The 23,220-nt window shown below is 43.0% G+C and overlaps 1 protein-coding gene across 3 annotated transcripts in view; it reads right to left on the bottom strand.

The window, feature by feature from the left end:
• Positions 1-23,220, bottom strand: part of IL1RAPL1 (interleukin 1 receptor accessory protein like 1) — a 990,401-nt gene that overhangs the window by 386,949 nt on the left and 580,232 nt on the right. For all 3 annotated transcript variants that reach the window (XM_056861980.1, XM_056861979.1, XM_056861981.1), the window contains exons 4-5: positions 21,664-21,850; positions 6,102-6,255 (exon numbers count right to left, since the gene is read on the bottom strand). In XM_056861980.1, coding sequence (XP_056717958.1) covers positions 6,102-6,255; positions 21,664-21,850 — 341 coding nt within the window. The remainder of the gene's footprint in view (positions 1-6,101; positions 6,256-21,663; positions 21,851-23,220) is intronic.

Raw genomic sequence — 23,220 nt, 5'->3', positions numbered from 1 at the left:
CTATGTCCTGTAGAAGGGTAGGATCCTCAGATGAGGACTCCAGGGTTCCAAGAAGCAGTAGTCACGGTTCACTCGGAGAGCGCCCTCCTAGCTCCCATCCGAGTGGCAGGCGAACCCTCCGGGGCTCCAGCCTGACTAAAGAATCGATGAAGAAGAGTAGAGATAGCTGTCATAATGTAAGTTCTTGACCCATCGAACCAGAAATCACCACAGAGACAATCAGATTCCAAGCAGATGGCTTTACTGGTCAAATAGGCAATACAGTGCATTGAGGATAAGATGACAGCTATGGGTTGTCTTGCCCGTTATTTGGAAATATAAGGCAGAGAAATGGCGGGAGATTACAAAGCATAAACAGAGCATTATTTCCCAGGAGTGGCGTTCCCAGGCTTTGGTATGTGTAGCCATCCTTGAAGTCTGGATGGTTCAGCAGAGAAACGAAAGGAAACATCTAAACCGAGATAACAGCCTGACAGCCATAGACATCTAGGTTGGAGTGTGTATGGAGTTTTCCTGAAACACTAGAAATCCAGTCAACAGATTTCAGAAATTTTAAAGTCAAGGGGAGGATGTTTTCCCCACATTTGTTCGGGGGGGGGGAATGAACATTTGGGGGAAATCGAAATAAATGTTCAATAATTATTTTCCTAACAAACCAAATATTTTTTTACTGGTTTAACAGCATAAAATCCATCATGAATAGCTTAGCATTAAAATATTTGGTGTATTTATGGAGTCTAAAAGAATACATCTCTTCATTTTGTATTAGAAAAATTGAAAGTATACCCAATAGTTGAGAGAGAGATGCAGACTACCATATTTTATGCTACCATAGCAGAAGTATGTTTAAATTTTAGCATCTGATAGGCAGTAATAAATAAAAGTTGAAGGTAGAAAATGAATTATTCAGTAAACAATAGAAAATATGTTATTTGGACAGAAACTCTCATAGAGTCACAGTAGGTAGGACTGCCAATATGTATATACTCCATCTCAGAATTTCTATGAATAGAACTATCAGCCCCAAAAGTTAGCTTAAGGGAGAGAAAAGGGAGTGAAAAGAGGGTTAGATCACTTCAGGATGTTTGGAAATTAATGATAAACCACAATAATAGAAACCCCAATAGAATGTATAGCACAAATTGGAGAAGGTACAGTGTGGTTAAAGTGTGGTTACAGTGTGGTTACAGTGTGGTCAAAGACAGTCAGTGTGGTTAATCAGCAAATTCAATAAGCCTTCATATCAAGAAGGCTTTAAAAAGTGAAAGTCTTGCTTAAACAAGACAGAAGGAGGTGAATTATTATAATAGCACAACATCTAACAACATTTCAAACTAACTTGAGTAAATAAAAGTATTACATTTTGCTTTTTTTGCATCACTATGTCCCTTCAGAAGAGATTAAAAAACAAGAACATCAAAAACAACAAATGGGGCAAGTGGAGCAGCAGATGGTAACAAGCCAATAAAATATTGGTGCACATTCAGGATGGGCTGGCATACATTTTGCCCCCTGAAAAGCTTCTTCCCATGCTGCAAATTTTTGCAAATGAACTTCTGGTGGAACCCTAGTCCATGCCTGCCACATTGGTTCTACAGCGACTCTGACAAGTCCAGAGAGGTGACATACTGTGAGCACTTGTCCCCGTGGTAAACCCACAAACAGCATTCAGAGACGAGAAGTGCAAAAGAGAGCTGATTTATTAGAAAACCACAGGTATACAGAGCAAACAGGTAAATTGGCACGAATGGAAACTGGGAGCACAGTGCTGGGCCGATAAGGGAAAGTATTAGTCACAATGGGTCATGGCGGCCCCCCTCTACCGAGGAGCCGTTCCCACGGGAGATCGCGCTGGAACAGGAATTCAGCAGTTAGCAGGCTTGGCCTTGAAACGCATCTGGTGGAACCGAAACCAAAACATTCCCAGTCTGACAGGTTGCTGAGAGCAGTGGGAAGCAGGCCTGACACATACACATTTTTCTAAATAAGTAAAAATAACAAATAAGAAACATAATCTTAGAAGTGCTACTGACAGAAGCCACGTTTCATTTCAGTGCATAGATATGGGCAGCTAAAGAAGAGCCAGACTGAGCCCCTCAATGAATGGAAGGATTGCAGGAATACCTGGAGTTTGTCAAGGTGTGTGGTGGAAAGGAAAGTCCCAAACAGAGGTATTGCTGGCCGGGCTGAAAATTGAGAGAATAATAAGCAGACTACAAAGTGGCAGCAGATAGGCGGAGAAAAAACAGACTGGATTCAGGAAGAAAGGAGCTAGATAGGTTAGACCAAGGCTAACACTGTCAGCCAGATCTAGAAACATGCTTTAACCAAGATCTGGGAGAATAAGTGAGCTGTTGCCAAGGGGAGGAGAGAGCCATGTTGATATTTTGCTCAGCATCCATGAGTGTCTCATTACATCAAAATCAGCATGAAAATCATAATGGTTGCACATCAAATCCAGGGTGACCTGACAATTTTATACTATCTCTCGGTATTAATGATATTTTTGTCAGGCTGTTATCTCGGTTTAGATGTTTCCTCTTGTTCCTTTGCTGAACCGTCCAGACTTCAAGGACGGCTCCACATACCAAAGCCTGGGAACGCCACTCCTGGGAAATAGTGCTCTGTTTATGCTTTGTAATCTCCCGCCGTTTCTATGCTTTATATTTCCAACTAACGAGCAAGACACTCATAGCTGTCATCTTATCCTCAATGCACTGTATTGCCTATTTGACCAGTAAAAGCCATCTGCTTGGAATCTAATTGTCTCTGTGGTGATTTCTGGTTCTTTGGGTCAAGAGCTCACATTTTACAACTTCAATATGGTGTCTGTAATTTATGATACTCAACCTATGACCATCTGTCATGTGCTCACCATATGTAACTAGAAGGGCCACACAACCCCCCCCCCCAAATTAGGGTCATTATTTGATAGCTGTGTATGCTATTGTCACAGAAAAGAGAGATTTAATTTCTTTTTGCTAGAGTGGGATTTACAGCTTTTCTGTTTCCTTTATGAAACTATGTAAACTTCTGTGACATTTAATGAAGCACAGCTAGGCAACATAATGTGTAATAAATGGAAAGTGGTCTTTTAAAGTTCATACAAGTTAAATACTACTGTATCCAGCTGAAGTCACATTGTTACAAGTCATCACACTTTATCTTCCCCATTTACTACTGTTTCTTTAGTGAGAAAGCAATATTCCTCTGCCCTAATAGTGTAATTTATTATCAGCCAAGAAGATTTCAAGGCAATCTGTATTTTATTATGCTTTCAATATATTTACATTAAAGATGCCTTGCTAGAATGCTGCTGCAGACGAGTAGCAACATATTATCATCAGGAGGAGTGGATTAGGGTTAGGGTTACCTATCCTTAACAGCCTTGCTCAGATCTTGCAAATTGAGGGCCGTGGCTTCCTTTATTGAGTCAATCCATCTCTTGTTGGGTCTTCCTCTTTTCCTGCTGCCTTCAACTCATCCTAGCATGATTGTCTTTTCCAGTGACATATATGAGACACGTTTTACACACTCTCTCAGCTAAGTGGGGCCCACTGATCCATTCATATCTGCTTTGTGGCTGGGGAAACTTTTAAATGAGCAGAGATGATTGCATCAGTCTTGTTTTACCCTCTATGTACATCATATAAATGTGGTTCAACAAATACAGTCTGGGATTCAGAACAGGGAGACCTAGCTGCAGACAGTGTATGGCACATTCAGGGCTGGATCTTGGGGGGGTATGGCAGGGGTACTTGCCCCGGGCACAAAGAGAGGGAGGGCGCCAGTGCAGGCATGGGGAGAGTGGGCATGGGGAGAAGGAGCACTGCCACACTGCCACACAGGCATGGCTGCCCCACACATGGCCTGGCTGGTGTGCGCGCTGACCGGCCACCCTTAGCTCATACCAGCTGCTGCTCTCCCTCTCTTTCTTTCTGTGGGGGCGGCTGCCAAGTGCTCCGCCCAGTGCATTTCTCTCCACCCCTAGGATCACCAGTGCCTGGCTCCAGCGTGAGCCTGCATGTGTACACACACATGGCTAACCCCCTCCTCCCTGCCCTGGGCACTCCTTCCCCCAGATCAGTGTCTGGGCACATTCTCCCAGAGTCATTAATAAAACTGGAAATCACAATGACCTAACTGAAAGTGTTGTGAGGATAAACAAGAAGAATCAAGTGATATGTATCCTTCAAGTTGTGGAAAAGAATTATCCTCACAATCCTCACATTATTCTCACAATTTGACATAAAACAATAGCACAAGAAACATTTTGTTTACATTGTTGTTCATACCAACTCTGGACCCTTTTTAAAAAACCTACTGATCATACTTCATTTCCGAGCATTTCAGCAAAATTCATCACTGTCAGTAGTTTAGCTTATTGTGCACTGGTAGTGAGAACAGTTCTGGATGATTTCACTGCTGTGTAAAGGTATGCATTAATTGTATACTGCTGAACAATCAGGCTTAAGGTAGGCTGAAATTACTGTTGGGGTAACTGTTTTATGGTCTGCCAACGTTCAGAGAATTGCTAGCACAGGATCACACCATGCCTCAGTGTTCCTACAATCTTTCCTCCACTGTCATAAAAAAATGGATGACAGGGCCAGTGAAGTAGGCTTAGACTAGGGAACAAAATTCCTGGGAGCAGGGTGCCTCTGGTATCCCAAGTTCAGCCTACCTGCCTGATTTTCTTTTTCAGCCTGTATGATGCCTGCTGATTTGGGCCAGTCGCCAGCAACAGCTAGAAAACTCTCTAGGAATCCAAAATCATTCCTTTTACCCTTCTGCTCGAATAATCACAAGTATTCTCCTGCAGCAAGAAAGCATTTGATAAGTTTCCCAATTCAGTGAGAGAACAGTGAGAGAATTTGGATGTCTAGAGTGGATTATCTGATCTGTTCCCTTAAACATAGGAGAATTCTGTCCCCCTTTTTCCTAAAGGATATGTGTGATCTCTCTCTCTCTCTCTCTCTGCGATGCTGCGAGAAAGTAACGATGGAGAGTAAATCCCACTGAATTAATTTCACTTATATCCTGCTTGCAAACACCTTTTCTTTCTCTTCATTTCCTTCATAATTAAATATTTTCTAAATGCTCTTTAAATGCAAGGGGAGGGCATAAATAAACTTTATCAGAGTCCCATGGAAGCTCTCAGCAGCTCTGTCAGAAAATAAAATGTAGTAATGGGTCGGTTCTGCTTTACTAGAGAAAAGAATTAATACATTTTTCTTTGTTCTTCCTACATTACCTCTCATTCTTTCTAGCCTTTCTCAGATTGAAAATGCAGGGCATACAGAGCTATTGCTTGTCACAATCTCCTACAACATATCAGAAAAGAAAGACAAACAGTTTATCCTTAGAAAGTACTTCTCATAAAATAAGATCTAGAAGTTCACTGTTCTTGGAATCAAATATGTTGCAATAGAGATATCGAGAGAGAGAGGTTGAAATATTATAAGTAAGCGAGCATTTTAAAAAAATTGCTTTTCTGTTCCATGTTATATCAACTTTCAATTTCATTACTGGATGAAAAAATTGGATCTGATATAAATGTGATCCTGGTGGGCAAAACCTCATTTAAATGGGGCTATCAGTAATTACATATACGAGCACACCAAAGATTAGTAACCGAGCTGGGGTGTTGTGCCAATGTACACATGTTGTACATGCAGTAGCAATGTCACATGGGAAAATTCCTCTGCTCCCCAGTACTACATTTAAAATATTTCAAACACAAATTGCAAGCTATTCCCCATTTCTCCAATGCTCAATTATGTCAATAGGAAGCAAAAGTTTGAAACACACAAAATTCTTCAATAAAGCTGCTTGCACCTCACTTCTCATACACATACAAATTGATCCTAAATCACCATTTAATTCACATTAAAGAGAATAACCTAACTGGAGGTATTAAGAACTGATTCAACTCCAAATGTGATTCAGAATGTTGTAGAATCTCTGTGTGAAACCAAGCAATTACTTTGGTACATCCACCACTGGGAACACAGCCCATAAACAGCAAAACTGACTGTGACTATAAATATCATCAAAAGAGTAAAATACCTAGTAAAAGCATACAGGGAACCTGTCATTACCTGTAACTGTTAATTCTGTAGTTCTTCTGACAACAAACAATCCATACTTCAATTCACAAGTATAATTTCCAATATCATCTTCTCTGACCTCCCGCATAACAAGAATGTCCTTTTTGAACAGAATACTTGGTCTCCAGGTTCTCATTTGGCATTCCTGTGTGAAGACAATTACAACATGTCAGTGACTAAGTCATTGTGATTAAATCTGACACTTAGCAATTTAATCCAAGACATTGTTTATTTTAGACACTTTACTCAACATTTCAGTTAAAACTTCAAGGTTGCTAACTTAAAATAATAAAAAAAAAACTTCTAGCAATAGCACCCATGTATAAACCCATAGCATCTGCAAGAACAAAACCGCAGGAACACCTAACATCAAAACAGCAAATTAATCATTAAAAAGTGAGAATGGAATAATTTTAGCCTTGGTGCCTGGAACTCTCAGTGACTTTCAATACCATCAGTTGTGGTATCCTTCTGGGCTGCCTTTCTGGGCTGGGATTGGGAGCTGCTGTTTTGCAGTGGTTCCTGCCCCACACAGAGGTAAGTTTCAGGAGGAGGTGCTGGGAACTGCTGTTCAGCCCCTTGGCCTTTGGCATCCTGCAAGGCTCCATCTTGTCTTCTATGCTCTTTAACGTCTACATGAAATCATCGGGTGAAGTCATCTGGGGATATGGGCTGAGTTGTCACCGGTATGCAAATGACACTTAGCTCTTTCTAGTGCTTCTGTCTGATCCAGGAAGGCTGTAGAAATCCCAAACTGGTGACTGCGGCACTTTTGGAATTGATGCAGGCTAATAAACTGACATTTAATCCCAATAAGACAGAAGTGCTACTGATGAGCAGAAGGTCTGACTCAGGAATTAAGGTGTCACCAATTCTGGATGAGGTGGTGCTCCCCTTGAAGGAAGAGGTTCATAGTCTGGGGGTGCTGTTGGACCCAGGCCTACTGCTGGATAAGCAGGTGGCAACTATGGCCAGGAGTGCTTTTTACCAGCTTCAATTGGTTAGCCAGCTATGGCCTTTCCTGAGCAGAAAATATCTGGCCACTGTGGCGCATTCCCGGGTTACATATAGATTATATTACTGCATATTGTGCCTATGTGGGGCTGCCCTTGAAAAGTGTTTGGAAACTTCAATTGGTGTAGAACAGGGTTGTGAAAAACATATTTTGGTAAATTTTGTGTTCGGGTTTATTGGGCCCGATTTTTTCAGTAAGCCTGGACTAAGCCGAATATTCATACCGGTAAATATCAGTATTCGGCTTATTTCTGGGTTTACCCCAAAATTTGGGTCCTTTATAGTCTAGAGGATTTTTTCAAAGCTCCTTTGGGGGCATTTTTGGAGGCAGAGTCCCCAAATTTGCAGCGTGGCTGCAAGGGACTCTCCTTAGATGGTCACTGAAGTTTGGTGAAGTTTGGGACAGGGGTCCAATTGTATGGCCCACAAAGGGATCACCCCCTCCTCCAGGCATTTGCGAGCTGGGCTGTCCATCGGTTTTTAGGTTCCAAAGCTCAGCATTGACGAGGACTGGTGGAAAGAGCTGATTGGCAGGCTGACACCTCAAAGTCTGGGGGTGTGCTCGCTCTACCGGTTGCCAGAAAAGCGAGGAGGGCTCAATAGCAGGCTGATTGTAGTCACCAGGAGTCCAGCAGGAGTCTTTGCCGGGAGCTGGGAACAGGAGTCAAAGTCGGCACACAGGAGCAAGGTCAGTAGTCTGGTCCAAAGGGTCAGAATTCTATTGAGTTCTGTCAGGAAAGCGTCAGCAGCAAAAGTCTCTTTTGCAAAGTTGCTTTCGCAGCTCTGGTTTGTCCTAGGCAAGGCTTTAAGCTGGTTACCACTTATCTCAGCCTTCATCCTCTGAAGACTCACAGCTGCCCAAGTGTCTCTTTAGTGCTTCTAAACGGGCACTGCATCTTTTAGCTTGAAGCTCCACTCTACCCCATTGCCTGTGATGTTCAACTACTTCAGGTGAACTGGGTGGCTCATGACTCTGCGAAGTTACAGCTGGTGCTGGGTCACTGAAGTAAGATGGTTCTGCAGCCACTCTGGGATCCTCAGCAGGGATGGTGTGTGGTTCTTCCTGTTGGGGTTCAACTTAGTGTGGACTCTCAGCTGACTGAGGTTCAGGGGAAACCGGTTCTTTCTGGCATGGCTCTTCCTCTGACAATTCCTTGCTTGGCGAGATCTGGGCCATGACAGGGGGCTCCATTCATATTGGGGGTACATAGCATGATATCCATGCAAATTAGCTTCCAAACTGAGGAAAAAGGCTTAAATGCAAGAAAAATAAAGCACGGAAAATATTTCTTTTCGTGGCAAATGATGTCCTGTGAACAGTCCTTTATTATAGTCCTCAAAAATCTGATTTCAAGATATGGTCACAGTGTGGGGAAATGAAGCCACTACTTGGGGTGACCTTCAGTTTCAGAGCAGGTTTTCAAGGGGAGGGGTGATATCGGAGCCAGCCAAAGTCATGACCAAGGTAGCTCTTGTGAAGGAGATGGCTCATCCGCCCAGCTGAAGAGTCTTCTTCAGAAGCCCACTAAGTAATTATAGAAGCTGGCATTTTTTAGTTGGAGGGTATATCCCTCTGGACAGGACTGAGTGAGCCCTGTCTTTTAAAATGACCCTTCCAGACTAGTTTGGTCAGACCAAGTTGGCTATGATTACATGACCACTACCTCAAAAGGGCCCCAAATATGGGGCTCTAACAAAACCAGTTTTAAAAAGATAGAAAAATGGGAGAAAACACAGAGCTGTGTACCTGAGCAAAGGCGAATAACCGAACCCGGGAATTTCCTGTTCGGCTTCCAGGTGATCCCCAGGTTTTGGTGTTTGGTAAACCCTAAACCTGAAAATTACAGGAACAGCAAATTTTGGGTGCAGACTGCTGTACAGCAGTGCAGACTGCTGTAGTCAGGATGTTGGCAAGAGTTGGTCACTATAGTCTCTGCCTATGATGGGAGGGGGGAATCCCTCCCACATCTCCTACTTCATTTTACCTCAGATAATACAGCCAGAGGCTGTATTCAGTTCAACAATGAAATAACAGAATTGTATTCTAATTCACAGGGCAAGGTACAGATTTCCTATACAAATAATGAGTTGCTCAACAAGTACAGCACCGATGACATTTTACTTAACCCAGATTTACAACTCTTTAAAGTAGCTTAGTTCCAGAACCTTCACACAGAGGTTCATGTGTATACTCTGGTGCCTAAAACTAGAAAGTATGGAAATTCTCCCTTCTCCCTTCCTTTTTCTCAACATGGGATTACTTCACAGCACTTAACATACTTTTCTCACAATACATGGTCCAGGAATACCTGTTTCCTCAGAAACTATTCCTCCTCCCTGTGACTAGAGTAGGGACCTTTTTATCTCCCAAACTCGCTATTTTGTCACCCTTCTGGTTTTTCCCCCAGCCACACTAGGCACAACCCATCACACCAGAACCCAGAGTTAAAAAGAAACAAAACTTTTTTCCAGCAGCTCAGAGTCTCCTCTCTTAAGCTGTGCCCACTCCCTGTATGTCCCTCTCACATACAGTCACTGACAGACATTAACCCTTACCATGCATTCCTAAGAGGAATGCCTGTGCCAGGCTTAGGAGGCAACGCAGCAACGCTGCCTCCTAAGGAGATTTCGGCCGAAACCAAAAATCTGTGCAACCCGCATAGGATTGCATGGGAGATTGGCCAAAAAAGGGGGCATTCCCACCACAGCCACCACATTCTCCTTTCCTCTAATGTGAAAAACATCAAAATTGTAATCTTGCAGCTGAAGACTCCACCTGATTAACTTACTATTGGAGCACTTCACCTAGTTCAACCACCTTAAGGGGGAATGATCTGTACACAACGTAAATTTCCTCCCCAATAGGTAAGGTTTCAATTTCCCCACTGCCCATACTATAGCCAGACACTCTCAATTACTGAGAGATATTGCTCTCTATCTGCCAATTTTCAGCTTAGGTAAAGAATAGGATGCTGGACCCCATTTTCCCCCACCTGGCACAGTATGGACATGATGCAACTGTTTGAAGCATCTGTGAACAATGTGAAGGGCTGTGGAAAATCAGCCCTTAAAACTAGTAAAGTGGTGAGTACCTGCTTCAGTTGGTCAAAAGCAGTCTGGCACTCTGGTGTCCAGTTTACCTTATCCATTAAGGACTTCTTAGTTAGCTCACAAAGAGGCGCAGCAATGATGGTAAACTCAGTAATTAACCTTCTATAGTAACCAACCACCTTATGTGTGTGTGTGTGTGTATACACACACATATATACATACACACACACATATATATGTATATATATCTATACACACACACACACATATATGTATCAACGATCAACGCCCTTCCCAGCATATATGTCTAAGATATTTCACCTGACACATACCAATATGACATTTCAAAGCCTTCACAGTCAAGCCAGCATCTTTAATGCTTTGGAACACAATACCCAGGTGATGTGAAAGTCCTCTGCCTGAGACCTTGGAGAGCTGTTGCCAGTTCGACTAGACAGTAATGACCTTGCTGGTCCAAAGGTCTTATTCAGTATTAGGAAGCTTAATGTGTTCAAATAAATGTCAAACATTTTACTGCTTTTCTGGGAAACAACAAGCTTTAAATACCTGTTTATTTTTCAATCTCCTGTTATTTGGTGAATATTTTCAGCCAAAGAGAAAGATTAATGTCTGTGAACATTAGCTTCATTGTGCCTTTTTGGCATTTGGCTTCTAAATTAAATACATTATTTCCCTACTTCGCCCACTGACTTCTTTGAGAGATTGCTTTCTGCATATTTATATTCCTGGCATATTTGCCTGTAACACCTTTTCAAATCACAGATTGTAGTGATGTGCTGATACAGCAATTGCCACATTCTAATCTTTGATCACTTTTTAGGAACTCAGGGAAAATTAATCATTTTCTGCAGACCAGCGGATATGATAGTTCCCAAGTGAGTAATACATTGATGAGAAGTATATATTTTACTGTTGGCTAAGACTGTTGAAAAAAACTGATCAGTGACAGAATTTTCCACTTACTCTCAAGACTACAGCATGCAGTCACCCTTACCATATGAGAAACATGGCTGTGTGAATCAGTTCTACTGTTAAGACTGAATACATCAAATACATTTGATGGTTTTCGGTTTCTTGTTAGAGTCTGCCCCCTCCACTTTCTGCCCCTCCCTTAACATTGCTTACCTTCCAGCTCTCCCCCTCTACCACTATAGCTGCCACCAATGTAAATCCTTTTCCTACATCAAAGGGCAATTTCACATGCATGAGTGTCTACTCTAAACACCTGATGAAATGAGAGAGCTTCCTGTGTCTTCCCCATTGTTCACAATATGCAATGATTCCATTGCAACTTACTGCTTGTACATGGCTTTAAACTACAGTCTCTCCCAGTCTTTTAATGAACCTCAACGTGCAAGACATGCAACATACATGATGGTCTCACTTTCCAGAATTATAAGATCTGTCAGAGAACATGTCTGCTCCAAACAATGAGTTGAACAGGCTAATGATAGATTTACTAAAAGGGAAAAAAAGAAAGGTATGATTCTTATTGAAGTAAGTCATCGAAATTGTCTTATGGTTTATCACCAAATCTGAAGCACTGACCATTTCTTGCCAAATTCTTTGGCAATTCTGTTGCTGTTGCTTCTTGAGATATAAATTATTTACTGTGAAATTCAGGTTGGATATTATAAATGTTTATCCTCAAGAAATGGAAATCAATATTCTTATTTGCCTGGACATTCTTTATAACCATGCAGAATGAAAGAGAAATGTCATTTGCTGTTTTTCTGCCATTCCGTTAAATTTTTTAAACTCTGGATTTTATTTTAGTTTCTTATATTAAGTCAACTTCTTTTGCTTTTAAATATTTCTATAAGGGCTTAAATTTCTATGTTTTACAATTCAGTTTAATTTTAAAGGCATGTTTCACATGTTGAGTTCCATATGTCAGTTAGGCAGTAAGATGAAGGACAGTGAAAATAGGGAAGTGCTGAACTGGTAACTTCTGAAACCAAAGGATTTTTCAAAGAGTTAAGTCGTGAGTGCAGTCCACTAGGTATTAAAATAAAAAAAGAAATAAATATAAGCCATATGTGTATAATAAGCCCCCCCCCCCCATTTTAGGGCCCAGGCTAAGAAATAAAGCTATTGTAAGAATAGCTTCCCTGTGTGACAACAGCTGCCTTTATAGAGACATTTCATAAGACACTGTGTTTCCATCATAATATTGCGTAAGGCAAATTTGGGAAATGAAGAATTTTTTATAAAAGCCAAGCTAGTTTAATAAGAAAAACAACACTCCTTGAAAGAAGAAGGTAGGTTGATACCCGTGTGGTATGGGAGTACCATTGTGGTATAGTGGTTAGATTGTCAGACTAGGATCTGGGAGACCCGGGTTTGGATCCGCTCTGCCATGGAAGCTGACTTTGGCCAAGTCATGCATTGTCAGCCTAGCCTCAGCCTAACCTATTTTAAAGCGGTGGATAAAATGGAAGAAGGGACAAAGGTGTAGCTGCTTTGGGGTGGCTATTCTCCCCACTAGGGAGAAAGGTAGGATATGAATGAAGTAAATGACCTTGGGCAGTTCATGGGAGGGAGGGAGGGAGGGAGGGCATCTTGGCCATCTTCTAGGCATGGAGTAGGGGTCACTGGGGGTGTGGGGGGAGGTAGTTGTGAGTTTCCTGCATTGTGCAGGGGGTTGGACTAGATGACCCTGGTGGTCCCTTCCAACTCTATGATTCTATGATTCTAAATAATAAATACTTATTGACAACTGAATTTAATCTAAATCAGAATTCAGAATATATTTGGAGCTTTCTAAACATACAAAATGCCTGATGGATTGCTAACGAATCAGTTTAGAAGATTAAGAAAAAAGATCAGGGGTTAGGCACATTTCCTTGGACTTTTCATTCTTGCTTTTTTTGGGGGGGAAAGATGCATAAATCCAAATAATTTCAGAGAGAATAGAGATGTGAAGACAAAGTGAATGCTTAGAGCAGGGGTCCCCAACATGGTGCCTGTGGGTGCCATGGCACCTGCTAACACTTTTTTCCCGATGCCTGACAAGTGTTTTTAGGAAGTGGGTGGGGCCAGGTAGGGTTTTTGCTCAGCAAAGTTTCTGATTGAGTACTGGGGATTTGATTGTCTGGTCAGATTTTTTTTTAATGTTGCTTTGGCAGTAACTGCCTCCACAGCACAAGGATTTACACGGTGTTAGTGAAGTTAAGCTGTGACAATCATTTTGTGACTGCCTCCACCTCCTGTGACAGCCATTTTGTTGCGGCGCCCACCATGCTGTGTCAGAATTCCAACTGTTCCCACAAACTCAAAAAAGGTTGGGGACCCCTGTCTCAGAGCATAGGAATATGAGGCTCAAGGTAGAAGATGCTTACATAGCATCTGAATCTTGATTCACTACTACCACAACCGTACAGACCGATCTCACTCTTGAATGTGGATTACAAACGTTTCATGGTCATCATGGCAGAAAGACTTAAGAAGACTATAATTCAGGTGACACACCCAAACCAAACAAGGTTTATTTCAAAAAGGCTAATAAAAGATAAAATAAAATGTTGTATTGAATGCAATAGAATATGTCAATAATAAGGGCAAGAAAGCTGCATTCCTATTTCTTGATGCAGAGAAAGCTTTTGATAGTATTTCCTGGATGTTTTTACTAAAAGCATTTAAAATGTTAAACTGTGGTGAGAGATTTTTAAAGTCAATTCAAAGTATCTACTCAAAACAAAAGCAAGGGAAACAATTGCAAGGGCTGCAGATTGACAAAGGCACAAGGCACAAGGTTGTCCACTATCACCTCTGCTGTTCAATATTGTTCTGGAAGTGCTGGCAACTATAAAACAAGACCCCAGTATCAAACGTTTGCAACTAGAAGGAAAAGAATTTAAAATGAAAGGCTATACTGATGATGTGGTGCTGACTATTCTTAACCCTCAGGAATCAATGGGGTGTTTAATGGAACTAATAGAAAAATCTGGACTATATTCAGGTTATAAAATTAATAAATCCAAGATGAAAATAATCTTAAAGCACCTTTCAAGACAAGAAGAAGTCATGATAGGACTTATCACAGGATGTATGGTGACAGATGATGCAATAAAATGTTTGGGAATAAAAATATCAGGACTGAACGAGACTTTTTTTTAAGACAATTATAAGATGATGTGAGGGAAAATTGCAAAAGACTTGGTGAGATGGTCAAAATTAAAAATTTCTCTTTCAAATCCAAGGTGGAAATGTATTGGGCTGCTCCAATGGTTTCTATAACTCATCCACCCTTGGCATGAGGCAAACAGCTGGCACTTCATTCAATTTCCTGTAATCCACACAAAACTGGACCGTTTTGTCTGGTTTAGGCAACAAAATCACAGGGGAAGCCCAAGGGCTTTCAGAAGGCACAACCAGCCCAAGGCTTAACAATGCTTTAACCTCCTTCTCTATGATAGTGGTGTTTGGGCCAGTGACACAGTAAGGAGGGAATGCTATTGGTTTTGAACCCCCCCCCCCTATCAATTTTGTGCAGAGCTAAATCTGTTCTGCCAGGGACTTCAGAGAAAAAGGACTGATAGTCTGTTAAGATCACTTGGACTTGCCATTTCTGATCTTTGGTTAGGGTTGGCTCTAAATTCACTTTATAGACACGACTGCCCTTCGTTATTTTCCCCCAACCTGTTAAGTTAATGTCATCTCTTGTCCCTTCGGTGGTCACAGAGACCAAATTACCCCTGTCCCAATATGGCTTTAGCATGTTAACATGGAACAATTTACATTGGCCCATTTCTGGGTCCACATTTACCACACAGTTCACTTTTGAGGCTTGGCTGACAATCTTGTAGGGTTCTTCCCAGGAGACTTACAGCTTGTGTTTCCGTCTGGATTTCAGCACTAGAACTTGGTCTCCAGGCTTGAAATGTCTTTCCTTTGCCTTTGCATCACACCAAGCCTTTTGCTGGTCACATTACATGTTGTCTGCAGCAGCAACTTGCATCTCTTGAAGACTCTCTTGCAGCTCTTGCAGGTAAGTGAGAATATCTTTATTCTTGATGGAATCTCTTCTGGTCCACGTCTCCTTCAGAACATCCAGGGGGCCTCTCACATGGTGTCCATACAGGAGTTCAAATGGACTGAAGCCTGAGGTCTCTTGTGGTACTTCTCTGTATGCAAACAGCAGGTGTAGCCTTTGGTCCCAATCATTTGGATGCTTCACTGCATAGGTCTTTAGCATATGATTCAGTGTACCATTGAATCGCTCATTCAACCCATTCGCTTGCGGGTGGTATGCAGTAGTGGTAAGATGTTTTATTCCACACTCTCACAGCAACTCTTTGATTAATTGAGACATGAAGCTTGTGTTCAAGTCTGTGATAATCTTCTGTGGAAATCCTAGCCTTGTAAAGATGCTTAGCAAGGATTCTGCCACTGACTTGGCCTCTATGTCCTATAAAGGAAACTTTGTGGCATAGCCCACAATAGTTAGAATGTACTTGTTTCCTCGCCTAGTTGCTCTCGAAATTGGTCCAATGATGTCCATGCTGATTCTGGAAAATGGTTCAGCCACTAGTGGAATAGGTTGCAAAGGTCCCCTCGCCCCCCCCCCCCGCCGGCTTTCCTACTAGTTGGCACACTGGACAGGTTTTGCAAAAGTCACGTATGTCCTTCCCCATATTTGGCCAGTAGAATCTGGCTTGCAGTCTATCATGAGTCTTGTTTATGCCTAGATGCCCTGCCATAAGGATTTAATGAGCCAACTGTGACAGGTATATTCTATAATTCCTAGGGACCATGAGCTGTTTCCACTTATCCCTGACAGCAGCACATTTATGCCTCATGGAGGTTCTATAGCAGTGATGGTGAACCTTTTAGAGACCGAGTGCCCAAACTGCAACCCAAAACCCACTTATTTATCGCCAAGTGCCAATATGGCAATTTAACTGAATACTGAGGTTTTAGTTTAGAAAAAACAACTCATACATTCACATATTTTGCGTTAAAAGAAAAACACAATAACAGAGCTTTCAATGATGCAAACTTTTACCTTTCAATAAAAAGTTGTTTGTATTTGGCATGCATCTCTCCAGGAAGGAAGGAAGACAGAGGGGAAGAAAGACAGAGGGGAAGAAAGAAAGAAAGAAAGAAAGAAAGAAAGAAAGAAAGAAAGAAAGAAAGAAAGAAAGAAAGAGGGGAAGGAAGGAACTGGGAAAGAGAAGGAAGGAACTGGGGAAGAAAGGATGAAAGGGAGGAAGGATGGAAGGAAGGAAGAAAGTGTCCTGGGTCGGGCCTCAAGCCCAACCCAGGACTTGCTCCAGGGCGCACACCCGAAGTTCTCCCCCCCTTACCGGCTGCTCTGGGGAGGCGGGGAGGCGATGGTGCTGGATGGCTGAGATGTTGGGGCCCAGCGCGGCAGCATCTGGGAGGGGGCAGGGGAGGAGGGGGCGGCGAGGGTAAGCGCGCCAACACTCGCGACCCCGCCAGCCTGCGGGCGACCTTAGGGGGCAGGGAGGGAGAAGGCAGAGGCCACACAGCCACGCCCGAGCCAGAGGACTTGAGGGTGGCTCCGGCTACCCCACAAGCTTACTGCAGGAGTCAGGGACGAGCGCGAGCGGGGGAGAGGGGGAGGACGGCAGGAGATGGCAGGCCTTTCTCTGGTGGATGCGCGGCTGTTGAGGGGCCGCCTGGCCCTCTGCCAGAGCCCTGAGAAGGAGGAGGTGGCGGCGGGTGAAAATGGCTGGGGGAGAGGCACCTGAGGAGGAGGAGGATGGCGGCGGCAGCCTGGAGCTGGACTGTTGGGAGCCGCCTGAGGGGGATGAGGAGGAGGAAGGCGGCGAGGAGGAGCTGCTGCTGGAGCCTGGAGGAGGAGGCCCCGCCTCATTGCTGCTGGCCTCCCGCTGCCTGTCAGCTGTTGCGGGGCAAGAGGGGGGGAAGAGCAAGAAGCCAGCCGTGTGAGTGTGAGGCAGGAAGCTGATGAGCCCACGCATGCACAGTGGGGGGGAGCTCAGCTGAGAGAGGGAGGGGCACAGACGACCAGGGAGGCCTTTTGGAGCCCACCCTCGCGTGCCGGCAGAGAGGGCTACGCGTGCCGGAAGTGGCACGCGTGCCATAGGTTCGCCAACACAGTTCTATAGAGTCTCTGTTCCAGTACTTTGAATAGACAAGGTTGTTCAGTTGTCACCTCCTGAGAAGTTTCAGCCCTCTACCATAACTCTAGCAAAATTTCACATCACCTCTGCTCATTCAGGAATTCTGTAGCATGGATTCCTTGAAACAAGCTGCCTGTGTCGATCATACTAGGCTCCTCTAGGTGGCTAGTACAATTAGTATCCATAGAACCTCTGGAGCTTCAGGCCTAGTCCGGCACAACAAAGCTTGACTTTGTGTCATACTTCTAGAGATCACATTTACAGTTTTTACTCAAGAGGCTAAATCATTCCCTAAGATCATAGGAATGTCTAAACCATCCCAAACTCCAACCAACCATTTCCCTTGATATTCCTTATATTGTATTGGGATTTTGGATAACTGTACTTCAAATGATAAGCCACTGATCCCCTTAATTGTATATGTCTTGCCTGGTAGGTACTACTTCTTATGTACTAATTGTGGCTTTATGAGTGTAACATCTGCCCCTGTGTCTCTCCAGCCCACCACCTCTTCATCATTAACCTCTACAGTTTCCATATAATCCCTGTTCAGATCTTCTTGCACTTTCCAAACTTGTAATACCCTAGCTAGTGCTTCATCAGATACAGGTTCCTCTGGAAGGTTTGAATCTGCTTCAGTCTTTTTAATGAGACGGACTGTTTTAGCTGATGTGTGTGGTTTGGCATTTTGTAATTTTGGGCACTGGAATTTCATATGACCCTCTTCCTGGCAATTATAGCACACCATCCTTTCTCAATGAGTCAGGTGAGTCCCTTCTCACTTGTTTTCACTGGTTCTGATTTTCCTGAGGTGCCCCAACCTTTATTTTTTTTACTAGAGGTTGGAAAAGAAATCCTCCCAAGTCCCCCTCTATTTCATCTAACAGTGTAGCTGCTTCCTCCACTGTCTTGAGACTTTTGTCTCTGAGGTACCATCTTAATTGTGGGGATCCTGCCTATAAAATTGTTCCAGTCCCACTAGATTTTTTTAACTCCTCAAAGGTTTTGACTTTACTCCTTTCTACCCATCCAATCAGGGTTCTGTCCAATATACATCCAAGTTGAGAGTAAGTTTATCCAGGCTTCCTTTTTGTTTCTTAAAACACCTTTCTGCTCTGTTCCACAGTGAGACCAAATCTCACCCACACTCTTACTTTGAAGAGAAAATAGTCTGTGATTTCTCCATCCCTAAGTTCAGCATAGTTCAGCATATGAGCAGCCAGTGTGATGCAGTGACAAAAAAAAAACTTAATGTGATCTTGGGGTGCATCAACAGAGGCATAACATCCTAATTGCAAGATGCCATAGTTCCGCTGTACACTGCATCGGTCAGGCCACACCTGGAGTATTGTGTGCAGTTCTGGAGGCCTCACTTCAAAAAAAAATGTGGACAGGGGCCTGGAGACCAAGCCCTATGAGGAAAGGCTGAGGGAGTTGGGAATGTTTAGTCTGGAGGAGGTTGAGGGGGGACATGATTTCTCTCTTTAAGTATTTGAAGGGCTTTCACTTAGAGGAGGGCAGGCAGCTGTTCCTGTTGGCAGCAGAGGATAAAACTCATAATAATATGTTTAAATTGCAGGGGGAAGGGTACTGGCTGGATATTAGGGGGGAATTACAGTAAGAGTTGTTCGGCAGTGAAAAAAGCTACCTATGAAGATGGTGAGCTCCCCCTCACCTGTAGTCTTTAAGCATAGGCTAGACAAACATTGGTCAGGGATGCTCTAGGCTGATCCTGCATTGAGTAGGGGGTTGGACTAGATGGCCTACATGGACCCTTCCAACTCTATGATCTATGATTCTATGGCAACAAGCTGGCATGGTAATGTCACTTCCAGCAGAAACTGGAAGTCATGTCATGAACGCTCTAGGATTTGCAAAAACTCGACGTCCCTGCCCCCTAAATACTCCCAGGGGTTGCCAATTGTGGCATAACAACCTTACTAGTACATCTTGGATGAAATCAATCAATCAAGTTTATTTTGATACAATATCAGCTCTGAATAAAAATCAAAGTTAGGTTAAAATAGTAAAATAAAATAATAAAAGTTGATGATTCCAGGAGGGATGATTTGGAGAAGAGGAGGAAAGCTCTTCTATGGGGAAAGGTTTTCAATCAGCCATTTACAAATCCCACTAGACCAGTGGTCGGCAAACTCATTAGTCAAGAGAGCCAAATATCAACAGTACAACCATTGAGATTTCTTTTGAGAGCCAAATTTCTTAAACTTAAACTATACAGGTAAGTACACTGTTTATTAACCTAATAAACTTTAATTAAAGTTTTAAGTCTTAATTAAACTACAGGTACACTGAATAAAACTTGATATCATACTTAATAATGATCTTATTTATTGATAAAAATTAAATTGTAAGTAAGGTATCCATAAAATTAAATCATGACAATGACTGACAAACACTTAATGTGAACAATGGCCTTGCATCTCCTTGGAAAGTTTGGGTAAATCAGGTTTGTATGTTGTTGTTTTTAATTTTAGGCATGATTCCAGGTTCTCATCAATAAGACGACTTCTCAGTTTACTCTTGATAAGGTTCATGCTTGAAAAAGATTGTTTGCATGAATATGCAGAACCGAAAAGGGAAAGAACAGCAAACACTAGTAGAGGAAGAGAGGGGGGAGGAATGGAGAAAGGAAGGAAGGAACTGGGAAAGGAAAGAGAAGGAAGGAACTGGGGAAGAAAGGCAGCCTGGAGCTGGACTTTTGGGAGCCGCCTGAGGGGAACGAGGAGGAGGAAGGCGACGAGGAGGAGAGTTTACCCCTTCCAAGTGGGCCGGTGATTAAGGCGTGAAATCCCCCCCCCCCGCCCTGGAAGTTCCCTCACAAGATCCCGGCCGAGCAAGACGTGGCCTGCGCAGGGAGCGGGAAGGCGATGCGCCGGACCGGCTCCAAACTCTCAGTCTGAGGCGCGGGGAGGGCGAAGCGAGCTCGGTCCTGGCCCAGGAAGCATTGTTGCCTTCCCCGCCCGGGGCCAGGTGGAGCCAACAGGAGGAGGAGGAGGTGGGGGAGTGAGAGGTCACCCAGCTCCGGTCGCCCATAGAGACAGAGGAGGGAAGGCGGCGGTGGCAGAAACAAGGACCGGACAGCTACGCCTCACTCCTCACGGTGGAGAGAAGGGAGGAGGGAGGGAGGAGCCCCCTCTCTGCCAAACCAAGGCGCGCAGCCAGGCGGCAAGAAAAGATGGGGGGGGTGGCAGCTGAGGGGCTCTTGTCGTTCTCCGGCCGCCGCCGCAATGGTGGGAGGCGGGGACAGTGCTGGGGCGAGAAGGAGGAAGGGCCACTCCTTCCTCTCTCGGAGACCCTCCCGCTGCTTCGGCCGGTCTAGGGCGCTGCTTCCGCACATGGGAAGAGCCACACTCAGGGGCCCAAAGAGCCACTTGCGGCTCGGGAGCCGCGCTTTTGCGACCCCTGCACTAGACAAAACTTGGCTACTTGAGTGGTTATCTCCCAAGAGGAGTCTGCTAAAAGAAGGGAAACTTTAGCTTCTTCCAGTCTCCCAGGAAAGGATGACAATATGGGGAGAATGTACTGCAATCTTATGTCACTGTAAAAGGGACATTGCAGCAGAACATGTTCTATTGTTTCCAGTTTGTTTTGCATGGGTATAATCATTGATGAAAGGGAGTTTGGCCATACCACCCTGAACACGCCCGATCTCGTCTGATCTCAGAAGCTAAGCAGGGTCGGGCCTGGATGGTACTTGAATGAAATCACAAAATCACACTTGTTTCAAAACAGGTTCATCTTCCAGGTAAGTCTGGTTCCTCCATGAGGTAAGGTTGGAGGAATCTGAACTGCAAAAATTAACTATTCATATGTCCCAATTGCAATGTTCTGCACACTATATAGACAGCAGGTGGGCCCTGTATTATCTTGTTTGTCAGATAAAGGATAATTTTCATTGGCTTTCAGACAGCTCAGAACACTGCTAGATTAAACAATTTTGCACTTTACTCAATGTAAGAGAGCCAGACAAATGTATTACAGCTATCACTTTATGTACTATTAGATATGTGAAGATTAATGACTATGTACTATTCATTTTCAATAAAATATAAACAGCAACGCATTATAAGACAGGAGATATATGAAGGGGGGAGTCTGTTTCATTTTTTAATCATTACCTAACATAGGTCTCAGGCATGTGGATTAAAACATTTTCCCCATAAATATCCCATTGCCTTCCTCTGTCATATGTCCTTGTTTGCCTTTTCTTATTACAGTTTCCTAAATCTCACCAAGCTGTATATAATGTTCAAGTAAAATGTTCAGATGACTGAAAATGCAGCAGAGCATGACACAATATTTTGTTGGAGGCAATCAAAGCCTTTCATATTTCTTACCTTATACCACAGGATTTCAGGCTCTCTATATGGTATTAAAAAATCCTGTATGTCAGGGCATGAAATTTCCTTGGTTTTGCTAAGTTCAGCTTTTTCATAGTATTTCATCTTTGAATTGTAGCAGAGGCCTGTGTCATTTTCACCCACTGTCAGCGAAATGGATACTTTCATACAGTAAGTAGAGTTTCTGCAATACAACAAATAAAGACAATGGTCTAGTGAACATAAAATACCAGCAAAATCAATGCTTTCTGAATTTTACAAGCAACTTAGGTAGAATAAAGGGAGTAGATCTATTATAGATTATTTGCAGTCATTTAGTTATTTTTATTCCATATTTTTAGCTAGTACCATCTTGCCCTAGAATTCCTTTATTTCTATATTTTGAATGGGAAAGCAGCTTCCTGCAAAGACAGTGTCAGTGTTAAGAGCTGCATGCATTAACAAGAAAAATCCATAACCATCCTGCTGACAGACATTATTACGGCTGCTCCCAGGCCTGAATGAATCTGTTTAGTGCAAAATATTCCTACTCCAAATGGGAATCTGAAGTGTCAACCATGAACTAGAGTGTCAACAGAACTATTTGTCAGACTTCAATTTTTTTTAGAACAGAGCCATAATTGAAAAGATACTTTCCTATAGTATTTAATTCAAATCAGTCTAGAGCCACTTAGTGCTTTGGATACAATTTAGTTGCTGTGTTATTAGAGACCAAGGTTATCAGTTTGTTTACTCTACAGCATGATCTTATGCACCTTTACTTGGGGATAAATCCCATACATTTCAATACAGTTTTCATCTTAAAAATGTGCATAGGAATGCAATGCAGATCAATCTTCTCCATGTTTATTTTCAAGGTTTTTGTTGTTGTTGTTGTTGTTTTGCTGTCAAGTCACATCTGACTTATGTTTTCAAGGCAAGAGACTAAAAGAGGTGGATTGCCATTGCCTGGCTCTGTGTCATGACCTGGTATTCCTTGGAGGTCTCCTATCCAAAAACTTGCCAGGGTCAATCCTACTTAGCTTCTGAGATCTGTCGAGATCAGATTAGCCTGGGTTATCCAGGTCAGGTCCCATTAAGTACTATAGGCTGGATCTTTCCCATCATCCTCTTTCCATGGCAGACTCATAGCTTTTAAAAAGCATTTCTGGAGATCAGGGGATTCTCATGGATGAAAAGCTAAATGGCACAGATGGGAGCAGCAGGGAAGGGAATCAAGTGAAATAACCCCCACTCTGTCTTTTACCAGCAGAGATTCTGTTGGTGCAAGTCTTTCTCGCTGCAGCTCCCATGTGCCCCTTATTGTCCACAAGGATCTTCCAATGCCATTTTAGGAGCCTTAGCAGGCTGCTGTAGGGAAGGGAAGGCAGGCAGAGATATGTTTCCACTTATGCCTTACATGCATGATCTGTAGGAGGTAATCTAAGGGGTTTATTCTGAAGAAAATGTGAATAGCAGCCTTATTCTCTTTATTCCTGCACTTGCAAACAAAATAATGTTGAACTATTTAAGCACTGCAACCTGAGCTTTTTAGTTTCCATATGCCCAGGACAA

Source organism: Euleptes europaea, chromosome 16 (assembly GCF_029931775.1).
Source record: "Euleptes europaea isolate rEulEur1 chromosome 16, rEulEur1.hap1, whole genome shotgun sequence".
Classification (NCBI taxonomy): domain Eukaryota; kingdom Metazoa; phylum Chordata; class Lepidosauria; order Squamata; family Sphaerodactylidae; genus Euleptes; species Euleptes europaea.
Note: the sequence above shows the minus strand (reverse complement) of the source record. Positions and strands in the feature narration are given on the sequence as shown.